At 46.5% G+C, this 20,429-nt stretch overlaps 1 protein-coding gene across 2 annotated transcripts in view; it reads left to right on the forward strand.

Moving 5' to 3' along the window:
- Positions 1 to 17,960, forward strand: part of SEC14L5 (SEC14 like lipid binding 5) — a 39,862-nt gene extending 21,902 nt beyond the window's left edge. For both annotated transcript variants that reach the window (XM_057407992.1, XM_057407993.1), the window contains 12 exons: positions 2,980 to 3,108; positions 3,747 to 3,969; positions 5,940 to 6,052; positions 10,382 to 10,571; positions 11,446 to 11,534; positions 12,053 to 12,123; positions 12,758 to 12,929; positions 13,584 to 13,718; positions 14,110 to 14,247; positions 15,014 to 15,259; positions 15,610 to 15,788; positions 16,880 to 17,960. In XM_057407992.1, coding sequence (XP_057263975.1) covers positions 2,980 to 3,108; positions 3,747 to 3,969; positions 5,940 to 6,052; positions 10,382 to 10,571; positions 11,446 to 11,534; positions 12,053 to 12,123; positions 12,758 to 12,929; positions 13,584 to 13,718; positions 14,110 to 14,247; positions 15,014 to 15,259; positions 15,610 to 15,788; positions 16,880 to 16,985 — 1,791 coding nt within the window. In that variant the 3' untranslated portion in view covers positions 16,986 to 17,960. The remainder of the gene's footprint in view (positions 1 to 2,979; positions 3,109 to 3,746; positions 3,970 to 5,939; positions 6,053 to 10,381; positions 10,572 to 11,445; positions 11,535 to 12,052; positions 12,124 to 12,757; positions 12,930 to 13,583; positions 13,719 to 14,109; positions 14,248 to 15,013; positions 15,260 to 15,609; positions 15,789 to 16,879) is intronic.
- Positions 17,961 to 20,429: the final 2,469 nt, after the last annotated feature.

Below are 20,429 nucleotides of genomic sequence, written 5' to 3' on the forward strand. Positions count from 1 at the left end.
TAAGTGGTTGAGTTGCCTATGCAAAACTAGAAAAAAAGTTTTGTGTTTCTTCTCTTGCAGATGTAGGGGTTTTCAATTGTATGTGCAATCCCTGCCTTTCTGTAAAGAAACTTTGAGAGCAGTCACTATTTTAGTGCAACTTTTGCTATAAATATTACTGTTCAGGTCAGCTGGAGCAGGGAGTTTTTAATCTTGTGCATGTAAAGAATGCTGGGGTTAACCACTGTCGTGGTTTAAACCAGGCAGAGCTCCTTCACTCACTGTCCCCCCTCGTCTTCTTGCCCTCCCCCTACCCCTGAAGGGACAGAGAATTGAAAAGAATGCAACTCCCACAGGTTGAGATAAGAACAGTTTAGTAACTAAGGTATAACACAAATCACTACTGCTACCACCAATAATAACAATGATAAAGGAAATAACAAGGGATGTGAATAAAACACCTCACCACCAGCCGACAAATAACTGCCCCCCCCCCCCCCCCCAGCCCGACCAAGCACCGACCGATACCTCCTCCAACCCTGCAGTCCCCCAGCCCTTCCGGGTAACTCCCAGTTACATCCTGGGCATGATGTGCTGTGGTATGGAATACCTCTTTGGTCAGTTTGGGTCAAGTGTCCTGTCTCTGCTTCCTCCCAGCTTCCCCTCCTCCCTGGCAGAGCATGAGGCTCACAAAGTCCTTGGCCAAACAAAAACATCATTGTTATCAGCTCTGTTCCCAGGCTGAAAGTCAAAACACAGCACTGCACCAGCTACCAAGAAGGAGAAAAATGACTGCTACTCCTGAGCCCAGGACATTACCCACCCCTTATTCCATACCATTCACGTCATGCTCAGATCCCACATTTTCAATATGCCATCACTCTTATGTTAGTTTTATAGGGACTGGTCCATGCACTGCTGAGTCCATCTGGTCCATGATGTCAGGCTCCATCTCTTGTAACAGTCTTCCAGAGCAGGAGAGACTGTGTGCAGTGTTCACACTCGTGAATAATCTGGGCAATAGTGTCCATTGCTAAATCCACCCCTCGACCATGAGTCCATCTCTATGTTGCATATCTGCTCTGATGGCCTGAAGTGCCATGGGCCCACCTGGCTTAAAATAATTCACTGTCCCCTTCAGCAGTTTCTGCAGCTTGTTGCTGGGGACTCCATACAGCTGCCTTCCATCTCCGACGCTTCCAAAGCACTGGAGGGGCCCAGTGGACTAGATACTTGCCCATGCTGTCCCACATGCCCTGCCACTCATGACTGTCCAGCCTTGGGGAAAATCTCCTGGTCCTCCTATATGCTCGTCTAACCAAAGACAAGACCCAAACCTGAGTCTGCTTAACTTTTGAGATCAGACAAAATGGTGGTGGGTTGCACACACTCTGTGTGTGTGCCAACATGCTGATCCCCATCACAATCAGCAGGCAGGTCCCAAGGGTACCCAAAGGCCATTCAAAACCTCCAGAACTCTCAGTTGATGCTGCTGTACTCGTCACTGGGGCTGGTGTAGCTGCTGTGCTTGCCGGCTCTCCCACCGCCAGCTTCTCTTTTCCTGAGTCCAGCTCTTCCTCCTCTGCCTTGCTGGGAAATGCTGCGTGGTCTCCTGCGTCCTCCTGGGGCTCGGCGGGCGGCTTCCGGGGAATGCTCTCGGCCGTCGCGGGGCTGGGCTCGGCTCCTCCGCCGCCTTCTCCCTTTGCTCGGCAGCCGCCTCCTTCCGCTCCTCGACCGCCCCGACCTCCTCCACCGGCAGCCGTCCCCTCGCGGCTTCCCGGCCCCGCTCCCGCCGCCGGTTGCTTCCCGGGCCGCTTCAGCAGCCGCCGGCTCCCGAGGCCGCTCCCCCTCGGCTCCCCGCAGCCTCACGGAGGCGAGGGCGAAGGCCAGGCCGGTGAAGAGCAGCCGGACGGCCAGGTACAAGTCCACGGCCACGTCCGTCCCGCCCTCCTGCTGGAGCCCGCCCGTATTACAAGTCATTGCCATAAAGCACAGTGAGACAAGAACCTTAGCCCAAGCCCCACACTTGATAAACACTAACACAGCAAATAGGGGCTCTAAGTAAGGTACTACATTCTGAAACTGTGAGATCAACAAGAACAACTCTGAGAGCCAATAAATCAGCATTGCAACGAGTGACTATTAATCCGGTCAGATCTGTTGTTATCTCAACCCCTCATGCCCCACGTTGGGCGCCAAAAAAGAACTGTCGTGGTTTAAACCAGGCAGAGCTCCTTCACTCACTGTCCCCCCCTCTTCTTGCCCTCCCCCTACTCCCAAAGGGACGGAGAAGAGAACCGAAAAGAATGCAACTCCCACGGGTTGAGATAAGAACAGTTTAGTAACTAAGGTAGAACACAAATCACTGCTGCTACTACCAATAATAACAATGATAAAGGTAATAACAAGAGAAGAGAATACAACACCTCACCACCAGCTGACCGATAACTTGCCCCCCCCCCCCCCCCCAGCCCGACCAAGCACCGACCGATACCTCCTCCAACCCTGCAGACTCCCAGCCCTTCCGGGTAACTCTCCGTTACATCCTGGGCATGACGTGCTGTGGTATGGAATACCTCTTTGGTCAGTTTGGGTCAAGTGTCCTGTCTCTGCTTCCTCCCAGCTTCCCCTCCTCCCTGGCAGAGCATGAGGCTCACAAAGTCCTTGGTCAGACTAAAACACCATTGTTATCAGCTCTGTTCCCAGGCCGAAAGTCAAAACACAGCACTGCACCAGCTACCAAGAAGGAGAAAAATGACTGCTACTGCTGAACCCAGGACAACCACAAACATTAATATGTCCAGTTCATGATGCATTCCATTGCTCTGGGAGAATTAACCTGACTTAAATATGGGTCTGTTGGTGCCTCATAGGAAGCCTCTTCTGTGCCCTCAGTCTCTAGCTCTGGAGATTAAATAGCCAGTTGTACCAGGGGCAAGGGCACTGATATGTTGTGAGAAGTCTGCTACCATCCAACCCTGTGTCTGTCTTTGGGCTTAGGTTCACCCTGAGAATGAAGAGTGGACTTGCTTTGAACAATCTGCATCTCTCGACATCAAGTCATTTTTCGGTTTTGAAAGCACAGTGGAAAAGATTGCCATGAAGCAGTATACCTCAAACATCAAGCGGGTAAGATGGGCTGTCCTTTGTGCCAGAAACCCCGCTCTCAAACACCTGCTCTCAGTGTGCCTCTGTGAGATAGAGCCAGTCTAGTTTTATACTTTTGCTCATGTCTCTGAAATCTCTCAGTAAGAAAAAGCCAGCGTACACTGAGCAGAAAAACAGTGTGCTTGCTGGAATTTGTCTGTGCAGAGGAGGGAGCAGGCTGTGCCAGAGGAGGATGGCAGTGGATGTGGTGGGTGCCAGGCTTCTCGCACACTGAGGACAATGTTCTTCTGCAGGAAGAGAAAGTTCTGGGTAAAAATTAGCACCCTGTCTCTCAGCTTGGGAAGAGCGGTTTCCTTTTGGTGGCCTTTTTTTTTTTTTCCCCTTGGGCTGCATAGGAACAGGGCAGCTAATTGATGGCTTGGGAGCAGGAGAGGGGATACAAGTGTTGCATTGGCATTGGCATTTGCTTGGCCAGTGTTGTAATTCACCATTTGTATGGTGCTTCCAAAGTTTTCCAGCAGGGCTGTGCAGATGGAAAGAGACAACTATTTTCTTCTGTTTAACAGCATTAGTCATCTGTCCTGAGGAAAGTTTTCCTGCACCTTGCTGGTTCTGGGGAGATGGGGTGGCTTTTTCCTAATGAGAGTCATCCCCTTCAGGGCAAGGAGGTGATTGAACACTATCTGAAGGAGCTGATCTCCCAAGGGATCACGTTCATCCCCCGCTGGACACCTCCCTGTGTGTGTGAGCAGAAGGATGAGCAAACCCCAGCTGCTGGAGATGCTGCTGATGCTGCTGTGGCCCTTGACTCTGGAGCTCTTGGAACTACCAAAGAGCAAACTGGCAGCTCCTGCCTTCCAGCAGAGGCTCTCAGCTCTGATGGTATGTGATGTCCAGATCTAAGTGCCTTGAACAGCACTGACTAATAAGTTTAGGTTTACTACTTTTGGCATAAGGATTTTCTTCTGGATTGTGGGTGGGGAGGAAGGAAAGTTATTTTCTTCAAGAAAAACACAAACAATGGAATTTTTCTCCCCCCAAAAAACTGAAAAGCCAAGAAAAACTCTGCCTGCAATAGGTTTAGTTTGAGCATAGGAAGAAAACTTGGTTTTCATCTAGCTTTAAGGTACTTTATACCTTAAATTTGAGAAACTTAAAGGTGTCTTGAGTATGCTATACCTAAATTATAATGAAACGTTTTAGCTATTTTAAAATTCATATTCTTGAGGATTTATTTGGATGGTTTTTGCCCCTCTATCAGGCCAAGACAATGTTGCCTAATGCCTTACTCACACAAGATGCTTGAATTGGATTTTATCTTTCTAGATCTTTGTGTGTTAATCTGATGGTATCTTCTAGACTAAATAAAATTCTTTTCTGCAAAAAGAAATAGGAGGGACTTTTTAATTGAGAGCTGTGGTATTAGATAAAGGAGTTGTCATTCCTCGGAAGGAAAGACAGCACTTGTTTTGCTGAGTGTAACTAGGGGAAAGGCTTGGAATTTGGAACTGTCAATGGTTCTGGTGTCACCAGACCTTCTCTGGTAGGAGAATTGGAATCCATCTGGAAAAAGAATAAAAAAACCTCAAAGGAGTTGACTGCGAAATATTCATGTGTTTTGGGGTTCAAGTTAATCTGAGAGAGGGACTCTTCATCAGGGACTGTAGCAATGCGATAAGGGATATTGGGTTCAAACTTAAACAGGGAAAGTTCAGGTTAGATACAAGGAAGGAGTTCTTCCCTGTGGTGATGTGCTGGAACAGACTGCCCAGAGAAGTTGTAAATGCTCCATCCCTGTCAGTGTTCATGGCCAGGTAGGACAGAGCCTTCGGGTGACATGATCTGGCATGATGTGTCCCTTCCCATGGCAGGGGGTTTGAACTGGATGATCTTAAGGTCCTTTCCAACCCAAACCATTCTGTGACTAAGAGTGGCAGATCCCATCTAGCAGAAAAGGAGAGTAGCTCTTACTTATTTGCTTATATTCATGTTTAGGAAGTGATCAGCTTCCCTGGGACTGCTGTCCTGTTTTCTGGCTCGGTGGATTCAGTGGGGGCATAGCGCTTCTATGCTATAATTTCCGTATTATCAGTCAGTACCAGCCCATCCTGTGGGTGTCCAGGCCTTATTCTGTCATTAAGGGTACTTGCTGAAAGTATTTCGTGCTTGATGAAGAGCTAGCTCAGAGGTGGATCTCCCAGCCCTCCTTCTCATGTGCCTTTGTACCTCCAGCACAGCTATTGGCCTGTGCTTTGCTTCCCTTTGGGTACCACTTTCTCCTTGCTGGCATCTGCACATCCAAGCTTCGGATGACACATCTACTTCTGTCTCTGAATGCTGGCAGTCTCGCACCCCTTGTCCTTTGTCTCTGATCTAGAGGGAACTTGAACTGCTGGTCTGCACAGGGCTTCTCTTCATGCCTTAAAGTCTCCCTTGCTGTCAGAAATGGTACTGTTATGGTAGTGTTGTTCTCCCTTTCTGGTGCCAATTTTCAGCCAGCTGGTTTTTAGCTTCTTGTCATGGGAATTTTGCATGGGATCTGTAGGGAACTGGGGGATTTAAATGTCCAGGTGTTGGAGATGGGTGCTAGAGCTCATATTTCTGAAGTTCCTGCTGAAGCATTCCAGGGTTGAATGAAATATTAGCATTCCAGAAGACAGGAGGAGTGATTCTTAAATGTTGCCTGTGTTGTCATGCCTTAATCGCCGTGAGAATATCCCTCACTTCCTTAGGCATCAAAAATGAGGGCTTCTGAGCTCTTCCAGTGTAAATCCTAAGTAACCTGCTGTGTAGAAATCTCCTTTCTGGCTATGCCAGGTCTCCTCTGAACTGTTCTCTTTTACTCCCTCCAGGTGACAAGCTGGATGCTGATTACATCGAGCGCTATCTGGGCCAGCTGACCCCAATGCAGGAGAGCTGCTTGATCCGCCTGCGCCAGTGGCTGCAAGAGACGCACAAAGGCAAGGTGGGTAGATGAGGCCGGGAGCACGCTGTGCAAGCCTCAACACAAGGTTCTTGTACCTCATGTGCCTTCAACCCTCCAATAAAACTCAGGTCCATGGACAATTTGTGTGCTGAGACTTGCCTGTGTTGGCAAGGTTGGGTGAAAGGCCAGTAGCAAAAAGCCTGTGTGACCTTGCGGTGGGATCTGGTGGTATCAGACCTGTGTTTTCTTGGTTCAGTGCTCTGTGTGGGAAGGTCCCCAAGCCCAGAGGTTTTGCTGTGGGTTTAGAGTAGGCATTGGCTGGGGCTTGACTGCCCAGACTGTTTGCCCAGGACTGTTTGAGTGTGTGGGAAGTAGACGGTCTCACCTTGTATGTTGTGTAAAGCCTCTAAAACAGAGGAGCTGAGGACACTAGATGTGGGCAAGTGCAGCTGGAGTTGGCCAGCTAGTAGACGTAGAAACACATTTCCCTAAAAAGCAGCAGAGGTACTGTGCGCTAGATGTATCCCTACTCTGCTGAAATACAGCTCTGCTTCAGCAGCTGCTTGGGCTCCTCCTGGTTGGAGTGTCTAGATCAGACCAAGAGGTAACTGGTATGTGGTTGAGAAAAGAAAAAATCTAGAGCAGTTTGAATGCCTCAAAGGTGATCTAACTTGAGGTTTCCTAATGGAGAGAGATTGAGTGGGATGGAAAGACCAAGGATACCAAAAGACAGTAAGTGGGTGAGCTGAATAGATAAATAGTGGAATGTTGCTTACAAAGAGAGGAAACCAGGAGAAATATTGTTGGAGCAAGTGACTCTCCTTGAAAACAGAGTACAGCTAGATAAGGTTTCAATAGTAATAGCTTCCTGCCTTAGAAGGTAACTGTTCTGTCAGCCATACAGAATGAGTTAGGAAGTATTCTGCAGTCACAGGCTTTGGATTTGTCTTTTTCTTTGAATTGGCCTTTTCAAAAGAGGCTACTGTGCTTTCTATGTGCCTTGCTGTGCCTTTGAGAGCTGAGAAGAGGGCATGTCTCATCTGAGTATAAGGGGAGGTGTAAGAGCTTAAACATGATTTCTAAACCCCTTGTTTCTTCTTGGGAAAACTAATTGTCTATGTAGAAATAAAGTGTAACAGATTTAGTGCTATAGTTTTGTTACTGAACTTGAAGTCCCCTTCTGTGGGGGGGGGGGGGGTGTTGGTACCTGTGAATGTGGATGGAGAAACAGTTACCAGAAAACCACAGGCTGAAGAGAACAGCGGAGGTAACGGTAACAGCAGAGGTTGAGGTAATGTGTGAAAGTCTCCCAGCAGCTGACAGGCTCCAGAGAATACCAACACTGTTGAATCTGTGAGCTGATAAATTGAGAACACCAAGCATCTGCCAAATCTGTCCAAGGCCACTGGTCTAGAGTAGCATCAACAACAGGTTATATAACTGAGACCGTGTCCAAAATTATGCTGGCTGCTAGATGCAGGTAGAGCCTACAGGAATATATACACCCTCAACAGAAAAAAGGACTGAAGGGCTGTCTGAACGTCTACCTGCAAGCTCCTATCATGTCAATATGATTCTCTGCCTCTGAGTAAACATCTAGGGCTGGCCTCCCAACTAACCAGGTAACTGTGTGTGCACTGCTAATAACAGCTTCACTGACGAAATGAGCTCTACTAAGTATTGGTTGTGATCTGTCTCCCATGATCAACCTCCTGTCAAATAAAAGGGGTTTGACAACAAGCAGACATAAAGCAAAGGGTAAGGATAAATGCCCAGGCATTATTATGTTATGAAATACGGGGTACAAGGCTTTTCAAGTTGATAGTAACCTGTCCAGTGGATTTCTATGTGGTAGGAGATGTCTCAACTATTGGCTAACCAGCTAAAAATGAGCCCTAGATGAGAGTAAGACAGTGAGACTTTATCCATGTATGGGATCTCCAAGGATCCTGCTTTCAGGTGGAAGAAACACAATTTAAATGGTTGGGTGTGTTTTTGCATGTAGGGGTAAGGAGTTAGATTTTGATTGCTTGTCAGTGTAATAGAGAATTGGGAACTTGCCCTACATGAGCTGAGTTTTCTCTGGAGAGGCTGTTACCTTGCTGTGAGAATCTGCTCTCTTAATTTGAAGCAACGCTGTCCTTATTCCTCTATCAAAAAATATTTGTAGATCTTCTGTTTCTTGGAAAATCATAGAATCCCAGACTGGTTTGGGTTGGAAGGGACCTTAAAGCTCATCCAGTTCCAACCCCCTCCCATGGGCAGGGAGACCTTCCACTAGACCAGGTTGCTCCAAGCGTCATCCAACCTGGCCTTGAACACTGCCAGGGATGGGGCACACACAGCTTCTCTGGGCACCCTGTGCCAGTGCCTCAGCACCCTCATAGAGAAGGTGGCGATGTTCCTTTTTATTCTTTTTTTTTTTTTCTCTTTATCCTATTTCAGTATCCAGTCCCTGTTCCCTCCAAAGAAGATATCCTTTAGGACCAGATTTATCATTGCTTTAAAAATCTGAGTAGCTGAAGAAACAATCATCGAATGGTGTTAAAATTGCAGATACTTACAGCTATTAATCAACGTCTTTGCACTATGCAAAGGAGTACATGTAGTTTCACTGGTAAAGAGAAAAGGAGGCTGAGATTAAAACCTCATATGGGAGTTACTGCTTTGTTTGAATAAAGATAAGAGACTACACTATGGAGTAAGTCCCAGGAGGTCCCTGCCTTTGGTCTAAACAAAAGTGTTAAATTTGCCTCTTATCTGAGGCTATGGGCTATATAGGCTTGAAACATACAAAAACCTAAGAGCCATTCCATCTCCTGGGCCTTACAGGAGATCTAGGGTCTGTTGTAGATGTTTGTGGGGTTTGTCTGTTGTCTGGGGAGTAACAGCTTCCTCTGAGCAGCAGAAACATAAATCAGCTGATGAGAGTTCTGCTGCTTTTACCCTTGCTCTGCTGCAGAAAAGTTTGGTGGTGTTCTTACAAATACCTTAGGGATCTTATTTGGGATGGCTGCCCTCTTCTTTCCATGAGAGATAAATGCAGTGTTTGCAGCATTAGAGTATGCTGAGCATTGTTAATGTCCTATCTCTTCACGTGCTTCTAGGCTTTGCTTTAGGCTGCCTGAACCCTACCCCTTTCTTTAGGTGGAATCAATTCCTAATATCTCTTGCAGTTTCATACCAGGTGGTGATACTGGGGTTGCTCCCAGCCTGACACAGGTGATGGCTCTGCTTTCTCCCCTGCTTTCTATAGTTGTGAGCATGTCAATGAACAAACAAAAGAGCTTTGACTCCCAAACATGAGCTTTTATTTGTCCTACAGCAGGGCTCAGATTGCTTAGGTCATGCTCAGTCAGTGCAGACACTCCAGAGGAGGCTATCCCTGCTTGCCAGAACTTGAATTTTTAATGGAAGCTTGATGTAGCAGATGAGGCCAAACACTTCTGAGGGAGTTGGGGTGAGGAGAAAAAAGCAGAGCAGTATATGCAGCTAGAATCCATCTGGGTTTGCAGCTTGACAGGCTTTTAGACAAATTCGGCCCTGCTGTGGAATCTGTCAGGTATATGGTTAGCTCCTGATGCTTAGTATGCAAATCTTTGATTTTTATTTTCAGCTAAGAGGGAACATGTGAGATTGAGAAGAAGGTTGGAATAAACCATTCTACAGACCTGATTTGGGAAAGCTTTTGTGCTGCTAGGATTACTGATAGAAGGTGTTGGGATGAGTGATAGAGATTTGACCAGACTACAATAACTACTTCTTGTAGTTCTGGTCAATATGTATGTTTTGGCAGGAGTTAGCATGATGTGATGGGGCAGGGAAGCTTGTGGAAGAACTCTAATGCTTTCCTGTTGAGACAACACCAAGGAGGGATTGTCAGCAGCAAAGCAGAAGGGAGATCTGCATGAGAGCTGGAATTGGTGTAGGGGGTAATCACTCAAAGACTATGGTGTCATGATCTCCCTCCAAACAGTGCTTAAGCTCAGGTAACAAGTTACCTATGGATGCTTTCCATCCTTTGATTTTCCCCTATGGGCAGTCAGCTTGCAGCTCTTGCTTTCATACAGTATTTTGTTTGTCCTTTTGGGATAGCTACCTGAGGGAAACTTCAGCAAGCTCAGTTTGCTGGGGCTTTGGGACCAGTGAAAGGCTTCTCTCACAGGCTGTGAATCAGTCCCTTCTTTGTGCTCCTAGCACCATCTGCTGCATTCAGCTGGATTAGGTGAGGAGGGAGGCAGAAGGCATGTAAGTTTATTTATCTTCATTTTAAGAGGCTAAAAAATGGTACATGCTTCTCTGTGGGCTTTACGGAATAGTGGTACAGGTAATGTAGCAGTCTTGATCTTAGACTTTCTCTTCTCTCAGATCCCTAAAGATGAACATATCCTTCGGTTCCTGCGGGCACGGGACTTCAACATCGACAAGGCTCGAGAAATGCTCTGCCAGTCGCTGTCTTGGCGCAAGCAGTACCAGGTGGATTACATCCTCCAGTCCTGGAGGCCTCCAGCCCTCCTAGATGAATACTACACTGGAGGGTGGCATTACCAAGACAAAGGTGAGAAGCTGCCCCTTGTGTTAGAGCATGGGTTGATTATAGGACCTTGTGAGTATCGGCAATTTAAACACTAACAAAGCCACTCACATGTAAATAGCCACTTTGTTTTGATGTAACTTTATTTTCTCTACACAGATGAGGCAGACTAGAGTGAGTCCAAAGCAGCATCAATTTGATAAGGCTGCCTTTGGATGTGATTTTTATCCTTTTAAAATATTTCATATATCAGAAAGAGTGTGACCAGCAGGTCAATGGAGGTTATCTTGCCCCTCTACTCTGCTCTTGTGAGGCCCTACTTGCAGCACTGTGTGCAGTTCTTGTGTCTTCAACATAAGAAGGGCACGGAGCTGTTGAACCAAGTCCAGAGGAGGTCACAAGGATGATCAGGGGACTGGAGCACCTCCCGTATGAAGATAGCCTGAGAAAGTTGGGGCTGTTCAGCCTGGAGAAGAGAAGGCTGCGTGGAGACCTCAAAGCAGCCTTCCAGTATCTGAAGGGGGCCTATAGGAATGCTGGAGAGGGACTCTTAATCGGGGATTGTAGCAATAGGACAAGGGGTTTAAACTGAAACAGGGATGTTCAGGTTAGGTATAAGGAGGAAGTTCTTCCCTGCGAGGGTGCTGAGGCACTGGCACAGGGTGCCCAGAGAAGCTGTGGCTGCCCCATCCCTGGCAGTGTTCAAGGCCAGGTTGGATGGGGCTTGGAGCAGCCTGCTCTAGTGGAAGGTGTCCCTTCCCACAGCAGGGGGGTGGAACTGGGTGAGCTTTAAGGTCCCTTCCAGCGCAAACCATTCCATGATTTCATGTGGCCCTCTCTAATCCTCTTCTTTGGTTATTTTGTTGGGGGTTTTTTTGTTTTTTTTTGTTTTGTTAAGATGGACGACCACTCTACATCCTTCGTCTTGGCCAGATGGACACAAAAGGTTTGGTGAAAGCTTTGGGAGAGGAATCATTGTTGCGACATGTGAGTTGTATTTTCCTTTCTCACCCAAAGTACTCCCATCTCCCTTGGGGTGTTTAGAATGTTATGGAGCGGCAGCAATCTACCTGCCTGACACTGTTCCTGTGTTGTGTGGCTGGCAACTCAAGGTTGGCTTAGTGACGTGACATGGCACAGCTGCTCCGTTTTCCTGCAGAGACAGAAGTGAAGCTTTTGTAATGGTACAGATTGGCCAGAAAGAGGCTTTCCAATAACCTGCAGTTCACCGTAAGCTTTCCATGGCCCTCTCATGTAGCTCAGCTGTAACATTTGAACTTGAGATTGTTCTACTTCATCTTAGATTTTCAGTATCTGTACCTTGTATGATCAGCTCAACTTTTCAGTACAGAAGCCTTTTTTAATGTAAACTTTCATTCTGTTTTGTACACTGCAAGTTCTCAAGGTGGTGTGCTTCTAGGTTCTGGTTTTTGAAATAAGATCTGCTGCCTGTCCTGGTTTCTCATACTGAGGCTAACCCCACTCTGTACTGGCTTTCATTTCAGGTTCTGTCAATTAATGAGGAAGGACAAAAGAGGTGTGAGGAAAACACCAACATCTTTGGCCGCCCCATCACGTTAGTACAGTTAATTTTCTTGTATCCTTACAGAGTTTGAACTGACATGTTGAGAAAAACCTTTCTGTGTGAAGGTTTTAGATGATGTCCTAGGATTAAGCTGCAGATAGATGGCAGTGGGTCCATGTTCTGGGCTGTTCCTGGGCTTTGGGTGCTGTATATAGTGGACTTAAATGCTGATAAATTCTACATCTTCATATGAAAGTAAGTATGGATCCTTCCTTATGTCTTTTTATGTCCCATTTCAGATTAATTTAATCTAATATTGGTGATTTTAGTCCAGACCCTTCAAATTCTTTTTTATACAGGAAACTGCCAGTTTCCAGCTTCATTTAAAATATACTTTTTGAATTATTTTTAGGAATAGGCCTGGATGCCTTCATCCTCTTCCACACTGACACCATATGTTCTTGCCTTTGGGCTTGGGTGTCTGTTTTACCTGAAAGCTCAGCCAGATTCAGGCTGTCTCTGCCTGTGAGTGGAGATCTGCTTTTCATTGCAATGCTGCTCTCCCTTGGTGGATTCGCTAGATCCTGTACAGGCTGCAGTGTTCCTGAAATAGTCTGTGGCTCATCAGCTGAGTAGCCACTGTGCAGTGAAGTTCTGACAGGTCTCTTTCCATGTGTTCTTTTAGATCCTGGACATGTCTGGTGGACTTGGAAGGATTGAATATGCGGCATCTCTGGCGGCCTGGAGTTAAGGCCCTGCTTCGGATAATTGAGGTTGTGGAGGACAACTACCCTGAGACTCTGGGGAGACTGTTGATAGTGCGAGCACCCAGGGTTTTTCCTGTGCTCTGGACTTTGGTGGGTGAAATCTGGACTGCAGAATCTTGTGCATGTACAAATAGCTAAATCATCCAGTCAGTGTGAGTTCTGCTTGTTTGAAAGGTTAGGGAAGGAAAAGCTTCCAAGGAACTTGTGGCTTAACTCCTGAAGAGGCCACAGCATCACTACAGAGCAAGCCATAACATGCCTGTAGCTCATTTGGTTGCAGTGGCTGTTGTCCACCAGGGCAGGACAGGATGTCAGAGATAAACTTCAACTCTTCATGCATGCCCACGGTAACCCAAAGTTGGTGAGGTTTTATACTGATGGGAGAAGACAAATGGGGTTTGTTTTTAATCTCATGCTGGAGGACATTGAAGAGTAAGAAAAAATGTGGTTCTGCCTGGTGCCTGATGGCTGTTCTGGCAATGTGAAAACATGGTGGTTAAATTTCTTGTGAGGTTTAGATGTGATGTGGTGACTGCAAGCTTATTTTATGTGAGGTAAAACCCGTTGTGAGATGATACTGTACCCTTGCCATTTGTTACCCTTTCTCTGGGCAATTGGTCTGCTGGTCTGTATTCCTGCTGCAGAGGCCTTCCAGTCTAGAGCCTGAAGCATCCATGTAAGATGGTATAAACATTGTCTCTAACTTCACTCAGTGACATGTCTTCTATCCACTTTCTATTTCAGGTTAGTCCCTTTATCAATGAGAACACAAGACAGAAGTTCCTCATTTATAGTGGGAATAACTATCAGGGTCCAGGAGGGCTGGTCGATTATGTGGACAAAGATGTGATCCCAGACTTCCTGGGAGGAGACTGTATGGTGAGTTTTCCTTCCTATTGTGCAGGTGGAACCTGCAAGCATCCTCCATTCCCTCCTCCTTAATGCCCTGGCCTTCTTCCACTTCTTTCTGAAAGACAGCTAAACCTCTGTTGTGGTGGGGGTACTTCTGCTCTGAGCACAGTGAAGTTAACTTGTGCACAGACTTCACCCTGAAGTGGTGATGTTGCCTTGGAGAAAGGGGATTTGAGGTTAGGTCTACATGGAGCTTAGATAAACTATTACAGTTCATGTAATTAGTTTCACTGTGGAATCTTATACCAGTTGATGGTGTCAGCCTCTGTCTGACAGGCAGTGAGGGTTTGTGGTACAGATGACTTGATACTTTGCCATTAGATTAGTTTAAACCCTCATATTTGTCTGACTTTTCCAGTGTACTGTCCCAGAAGGTGGCCTTGTTCCCAAGTCACTTTATCAAACAGAAGATGAGTCAGAGAACTCGGATCACATCCGGTTATGGACAGAAACTATCTATCACTCTGCAAGCGTCCTCAAAGGAGCTCCACATGAGGTACAAACCAGAACTTCACAAGGCTGCGGGGGGAATATGTTGCAGGCTTGCTGCTTCTGTTAAAGGCCGACTAGAGCAATTAAGTGCTCCCAAAGATGGTTCAGCAGTATGCCTTTCCTGGAAAGGCTAATGCCAGCTAACAGCCAGGAGTGTGGAAGTGAAGAACAGCAATTTGAGGAACAGTGTCTTTTACTTCTACTGTGGCTTCATCTTCTGTAGGATACAGTCTCCTCCTCCTCCTCTGGGGAAATAAAGCTCACTCAGTTTGCCTTCTTGATAGTACAGCTTCTATTCCCAGTGGTGTAGCTGGGACAGCAGTAGTGGTGATTTAAGAAGGTAAGTACTGGGAATGTCCTGATGGGCATCATGAGAAAACAATGTCCGAAAGAGCAGCACTTGAGTGTCAAAGCAGTCCACCAGCTTCACTGATAGTGAGTAACTGACTTGGCCTGCTTGATTCCTTAAAAAGCAGCAGTGCCTTTTGGAGTGCTCTTTGCTATCTGGAATGCTTTGCTGCAGTTCTGCTGAGGTTTTCCAGAGCTAGTAAATTATTTACAAGAAACTTTGATACAGAGGAGGGATGGGGTGAAAACACCTGAGTAGATGTACTGTGGCAGAAGTCTGGTGATGGGAATGGGTTTGTATCCTCCTTAGGAATCCAGACCAATGGCATAACTGAAGGATGGTGGAGAAAAACATCTTTGCAGAGTGGCTGTCCCCTTAGAATCTGACTTTCTACAATGGGCTTGTTTTGTTCCCTTCTTAGATAGTTGTGGAGATTCTGGAAGGGGAATCTGTCATCACATGGGATTTTGACATCCTGAAGGGAGATGTGGTGTTCAGCCTCTTCCACTCCAAACGAGCTCCTGAAACAAGTCACAAAGAAGCCACGTTACCAAGTACCTCTGCTGCTGGGGACAATATGCAGCTGATTGACAAGACGTGGGTCCTTGGGGTGGATTACAGCCATATGGAATCTCCACTGGTTTGCCGGGAAGGAGAAAGCATCCAGGTCAGATGTCTTTGTGTCCTGGCATGGATCTAAGGTGCCATGGTGGCAAGGGGAAGGAATTGATGGCAAGGCAAATCATGTCGTGCTTAGAAACAGTTGTGGTCATTGTTCCCTGTATTCCCTGTGAAAGTGGCTGCTATTGCAGTTCTAATTTAGAGTGAGCAATTGAAAAGAGACTCCATAATCCTGGATAAACTAATTGAAAATAACCTTTTGTCACTAGCCTTAGAGGTGTGCCATGATGTGTGCTCCCCAAAGTAGGCAGCTCCACTAGTTGCTTTTGATTTTGCTAAATTCAGCCATTTCTTAAGGCACATGATAGTCACTTGATGGCACTTTTTCTCTCCCAGGGATCTCATGTCACTCGCTGGCCTGGCTTTTATATTCTCCAGTGGAAGATGCATGGCCCTCCCCCCTGTGCTGCCACCACCCTCCCTCGGGTGGATGATGTTCTTGCCTCTCTGCAAGTTTCCAGTCACAAGTGCAAGCTTATATACTACTACGAGGTGCTTGCATCCAAGGACTTCAGGTAGGAGATGTACTCGGGGGGTCCTACTGTGTGACGTGCAATAGAGAAGCCAGAGAACTGAGTGTGAGTTAAACATTGATATACACGCCCTGTGGAGATCATAGGTTTCACTGATGATAAGTTAGATGGGAACAAACTTAATGGCATTTTGCACAAAGAATCTCCTTTAGTGCTGTAGGTAATAAGAGACCTCTTGGCTGTATGTTTGCAGTAGAATCTGTGCTTCAGTTCTTGCTGACAGCTACCTGAAGAAGGGGGGAGAGTTTAGACTGAGGAGTCTTTATCTTAGGACAATTATGAAGAGTTACTTTTGGGGTAACTTATCAAATACCAGCTGGATTATTTCACACATAGTTCATTTGGCACTTGAGAAAGCTCAGTGGTGAATAGGTGAATGCAACAACACAGGCAGGATTTGCCTGGCTTCTTCTAATGCTAAAAGTACTTCTCCAGTCACCCAGTAACTTAAATTCTTTGTTAAGTACTTGGCCTTTTGCTAGGAGATGGAGGAAGTAGAACAGATTTGCAGGTGGTGGTCTTGAGAATGTGACCTGGCTAGATCCTGTGTAGTTGGAGCAGCAGCAGCAAACTCCTTACTCCAGTCATTCAAACCTGTTACTTGTCACTTGACCTGCATAAAGTATGATGGGAAGAGTAGGCAGTCACAGCTACAGTGAGCCCTGTCTGCTTGGCCAGAAAGAGCTGAAGCCCATGGCTGGACATGCTGAAGTTGAGTCATGTTTAGCAGGCTGGAGTTCCTTGGTTAGCAGTGACAGCTGCATCACTGAGCATTTGGAGTGCTCCTGAGCATTCCTTTCTGTGCAGGGGCAGTGAATGCAGCTCCACAGCAGCTCCAGCTGCATCCTGCTCCCAGAATAATTGCCAGAGATGAGGTGTAGTATGTGTAACATGGAAAATGGATGTCTCTGGCAAATTAATTTGTCGTTATGACATGGAGATTCTTAGTTGAAAACAATGGGACAAAATGTAAAATACTTTTGCGTGTTACAGAGTGCAAGTTGATCTGTCAGATGTGTAGAGTTCTTCATTAATAGCTGCCTTACTAACAAATCTGTATTGTTCCATCCCAGGGGATCCATGTCGAGTCTGGAATCTTGTAACAGTGGTTTTTCCCAGCTGAGTGGAGCCACCACGTTGTCCAGCCAGTCCCAGAGCAGCTCCCATCTTTCTAGATAGCAGGGCTGAGGCTGCAGCAGTAAGGAAGAGTCACCCAGGGCCTCCTGGCCCCCTAGAGCTGCTCTGTGCACCAAACCAAAGAGCCTCCAGCGGCTGAGCATGGAGGCAGTTGTTTGCCTGACCACAGGGAGCAGCCATTTGGACACAGAGAGGCTTCTGGGAGCTGCTGTGAGCATCGAACATTATTCATATGGCAGACTTAGAAATCTTTATATCAGATGTCTACTTCTCAGTAGTCTTTTTCACAAATGGGTTTTGGATGAATGTCAGTTTGCATGAATCTGTGTTATTCCACTTTGAAAGGGCTCTTTCCAGTCAGTCCTTTTCCTATGTAGAGGAGACTGATGTTGCCTTATCTGTTTGCTCTGTAGGACTATTCATGTAGCAAAACAAATCTAGTTTCCTGGGTGCCCAGGGTGGCAGTTACACATCAGAGTGTGAAATGGGCACTTCAAGTGCAAGGACTTAAACTGGAAATTCCTTTATACAGAGAGGATTCTTCAAAAATCAGTTCCAGGGTCAAACCTAAAACCTCTTCTGATTTGACAGGATGCTACTAGGAAATAGGCTGGATTTTTTTTAACCCACTGAGACACAAGTCATAATGGGTTTTGAGAAGGCAATCTGACTCCAGCAAGCAGCATCTTTCTGAAGGACTACTGTTCCTCTTTCCTCAGGTTTATAAGCAATAATGAGTAGATCCAACCTATCTCATCAAAGTGGATGGGAGGTGAATCATTATCAAGGGCTAAGAAAAGCAATATTTTATTTCCTGAAGGCACAGAATTTTATGGCAGTATTATAGACCTTGCTTTATTAAAACACAAGTTAACTTGAAGAGAAAACTTTAAGAAAAGGCATGTATGTATTTAAGCTCTTACTGAAAGGTATTTATTCAAATAATAGCTTATCTAAGTTAATTTTTAACTTATTTGTAACTTCAGAAATGACTATTTATTAAATCCAGTCACCTTTTTTAATGGGAAGAACTTTGTTGTAGAAAGGCATAACTGATTGTCTTCAATCCCAAGAAGTCTTTCTACTGAGATTCTACTCTTTGGGATCGCTGGATGCTCTCTGTTAAGGGCTGTATCATACCCAGCACTTGGGTAAGGGCTGTGTGTTGCTGTCTTCTGCAAGGGGGGGGGGGGGGGGGGGGGGGTTACACACCAAGGCCTGGGGACTCTGGAGGGATGTTTCTTAGTATTGAGAAGTGAGGATGGACTTAGGAGCTGGAAGAAGATTGTGCATTTTTGACACACCAAAAATACCACCTTTGTCCCTTATCTCCACTGATTATTCCAGAGAACAGATGTGCAACAAAGGCACCAGTAATCCAGTTATCAGGTTGGGTAGGGAAGTTGTGTTCTTGTCTAGGTGTCATCAAAATGGGAATAGGTGTCACATGCTCCATTGCCCTTGGGCAGTGTCTGCAGCTGGCAGAACTTGTGATGTGGACAGATGTTTGCTTTTGAATCCAGCTGTGCTGTGTGAAGACCTCATCCCCGCCATGGAGGTTACCTCTGACAGATCCACTGCCTGCAGAAGGATCAGGAACTGTTGGATCCTGCAGGGGCTGGAGCTACCCCAACCAAGCAGCTCGTGTCACATGTGGCCTAACCTGAAGAAGCTTCCAGTCCCCAGCTGGGGAGCAGCACAAACTGGGAGCACGGCTGGTGGTTGAAGTGCAATTCCTTCTCGGGCACAGCTGTCCATGCATCACCCATGGCATCTTCCTCAGCAAAGACTTGGTGCTGCTTTCCCTCTCACCAAGCTTTTAAGGCTGGTGGAATCTGTGTGGCCAAGAACAACAGACACATTCCTGCTAATCCTTTTTTAATGACTGCTTTGGAAGTACCAGGCGTTGCAGGAGAAGAAAGGAACCCAAATATCTGAAACAATGGGAGACAACTCACTGTGTTCATATGAGCTGTTTGGGTGTTTTCAGGGTTGGAGGCAAGGCAATTGCTCTCCCACCTTGCATCTCACACTGTAAGAGTGGAACAGGTAACTAATGCAGGCCATGGGGAAATTCTGCTTTCAGAGTTCTCCAGGTATTCCCATGGACTTCATTGTTTCTCCCAGGTGAATGAAACTTCTAGCTCTGGCATTACAGCATCATTGGAGTCTGACAGGGGCAAGAGCACTACATTTGCTCTGGAAAATCGAGTACTGGAACTAAAAGCGCATCTATGTATCCCTCATGTCAGATCCTTTACCTGTAACTAATTCTGATGCTAGAAAGTTTCAAATGGACTCCCAAAGCACCAGGAGCAAACCCAGCCTCGCCCTCCCTATGCTGATGGAGGATTTCAGCTTCTTGTGTCATGTCCCATGATGGTGACATTCCAGTTTCCCTTGGCTTGCTCTGGTTAAGAATCTTTTCCATTGCACTGGATTATTATTCTACTCTCAAACATGGCCTGTGCTGTTCTCCCACCAGTAGCTGGGTTAGGTATTTAACTCCTGTCAGTGGGGCACCTGGAGTGAGGCCAGGGCTCTGAAGGAGCCAGAAGAGCCAGTTGGTTGCAGGGAGTACTCCCTCCTCCTGCCTCCAGAGAAATCACAGCCTCCTTTTTGTCCCTGTTCCTCAGCAGTATCACCCTTCAGTCCAAGAGATTCCAGCTCATGTCTGTTTAGGAGGCAGCTTGTGGTGGCTTCTTTGTCAATTTTAAGCAAAACTGGCTACCAGTGTACTTGGCTACCACTTTCAGTAATCCAGTAGAGATTGCTTTCTTCCTGAATGGTAACAGGAGAAGGCTGGCACCAGCCTGGATGTTGTGGCAGTGCTCTGCTTTTTAAATGTGACTTTGCCCATCGGCACATACAAGAGAAGCAAAATTCTTTCATATCACATTCCCTCCCAACCCTGCCAAAAAAATGACATCAGAAAATAAACCAGGCTCTTTCCTTCACAGCAATCTTTTGTTAGTTGAGATGGGGACAAGTTCAGTGTCCCAGCAGCAGCTCCTTGGTGAGGTCAGTGAGCTCAGGCTGTGTTCAGGTAACGAAATGGAGCTCCAGCTTACTGAGGAGCTTTCCCCTCTTTCCAGTATTCCATATGCAAAACACAACATCTACCTCGAAGAGCTGTTGCCATGGTTCATATGCAATGATGTGGGGCTGTAGGCACAGTGTTGTGCATCAGTTAAGGTTAAGTAGGGCCATGGGTGAAACCTTTATTATTGGCAATTCCTACAGCTTTTCCACATCCTGGCATTTGCTGGATTCCGTTCCAACAGAACAAGGAAAGGCAGACACAGAGTGTGGCACCAGAGGGCAGGTACTGGAGAGGGCCATGAGGCTGGACTGCAGTACTGGCTTCTTATAGAATCCCATACTGGTTTGGGTTGAAGGGACCTTAAAGCTCATCCAATTCCAAGCCCCTGCCACGGACAGGGACACCTTTCACTAGACCAGGTTGCTCCAAGCCCCATCCAACCT

The sequence above is a fragment of the Pezoporus wallicus genome, unplaced genomic scaffold, assembly GCF_028554395.1.
Source record: "Pezoporus wallicus isolate ANWC-B61680 ecotype Strahan unplaced genomic scaffold, APGP_CSIRO_Pwel_v1 contig_4012, whole genome shotgun sequence".
In the NCBI taxonomy this organism is placed as follows: Eukaryota; Metazoa; Chordata; class Aves; order Psittaciformes; family Psittacidae; genus Pezoporus; species Pezoporus wallicus.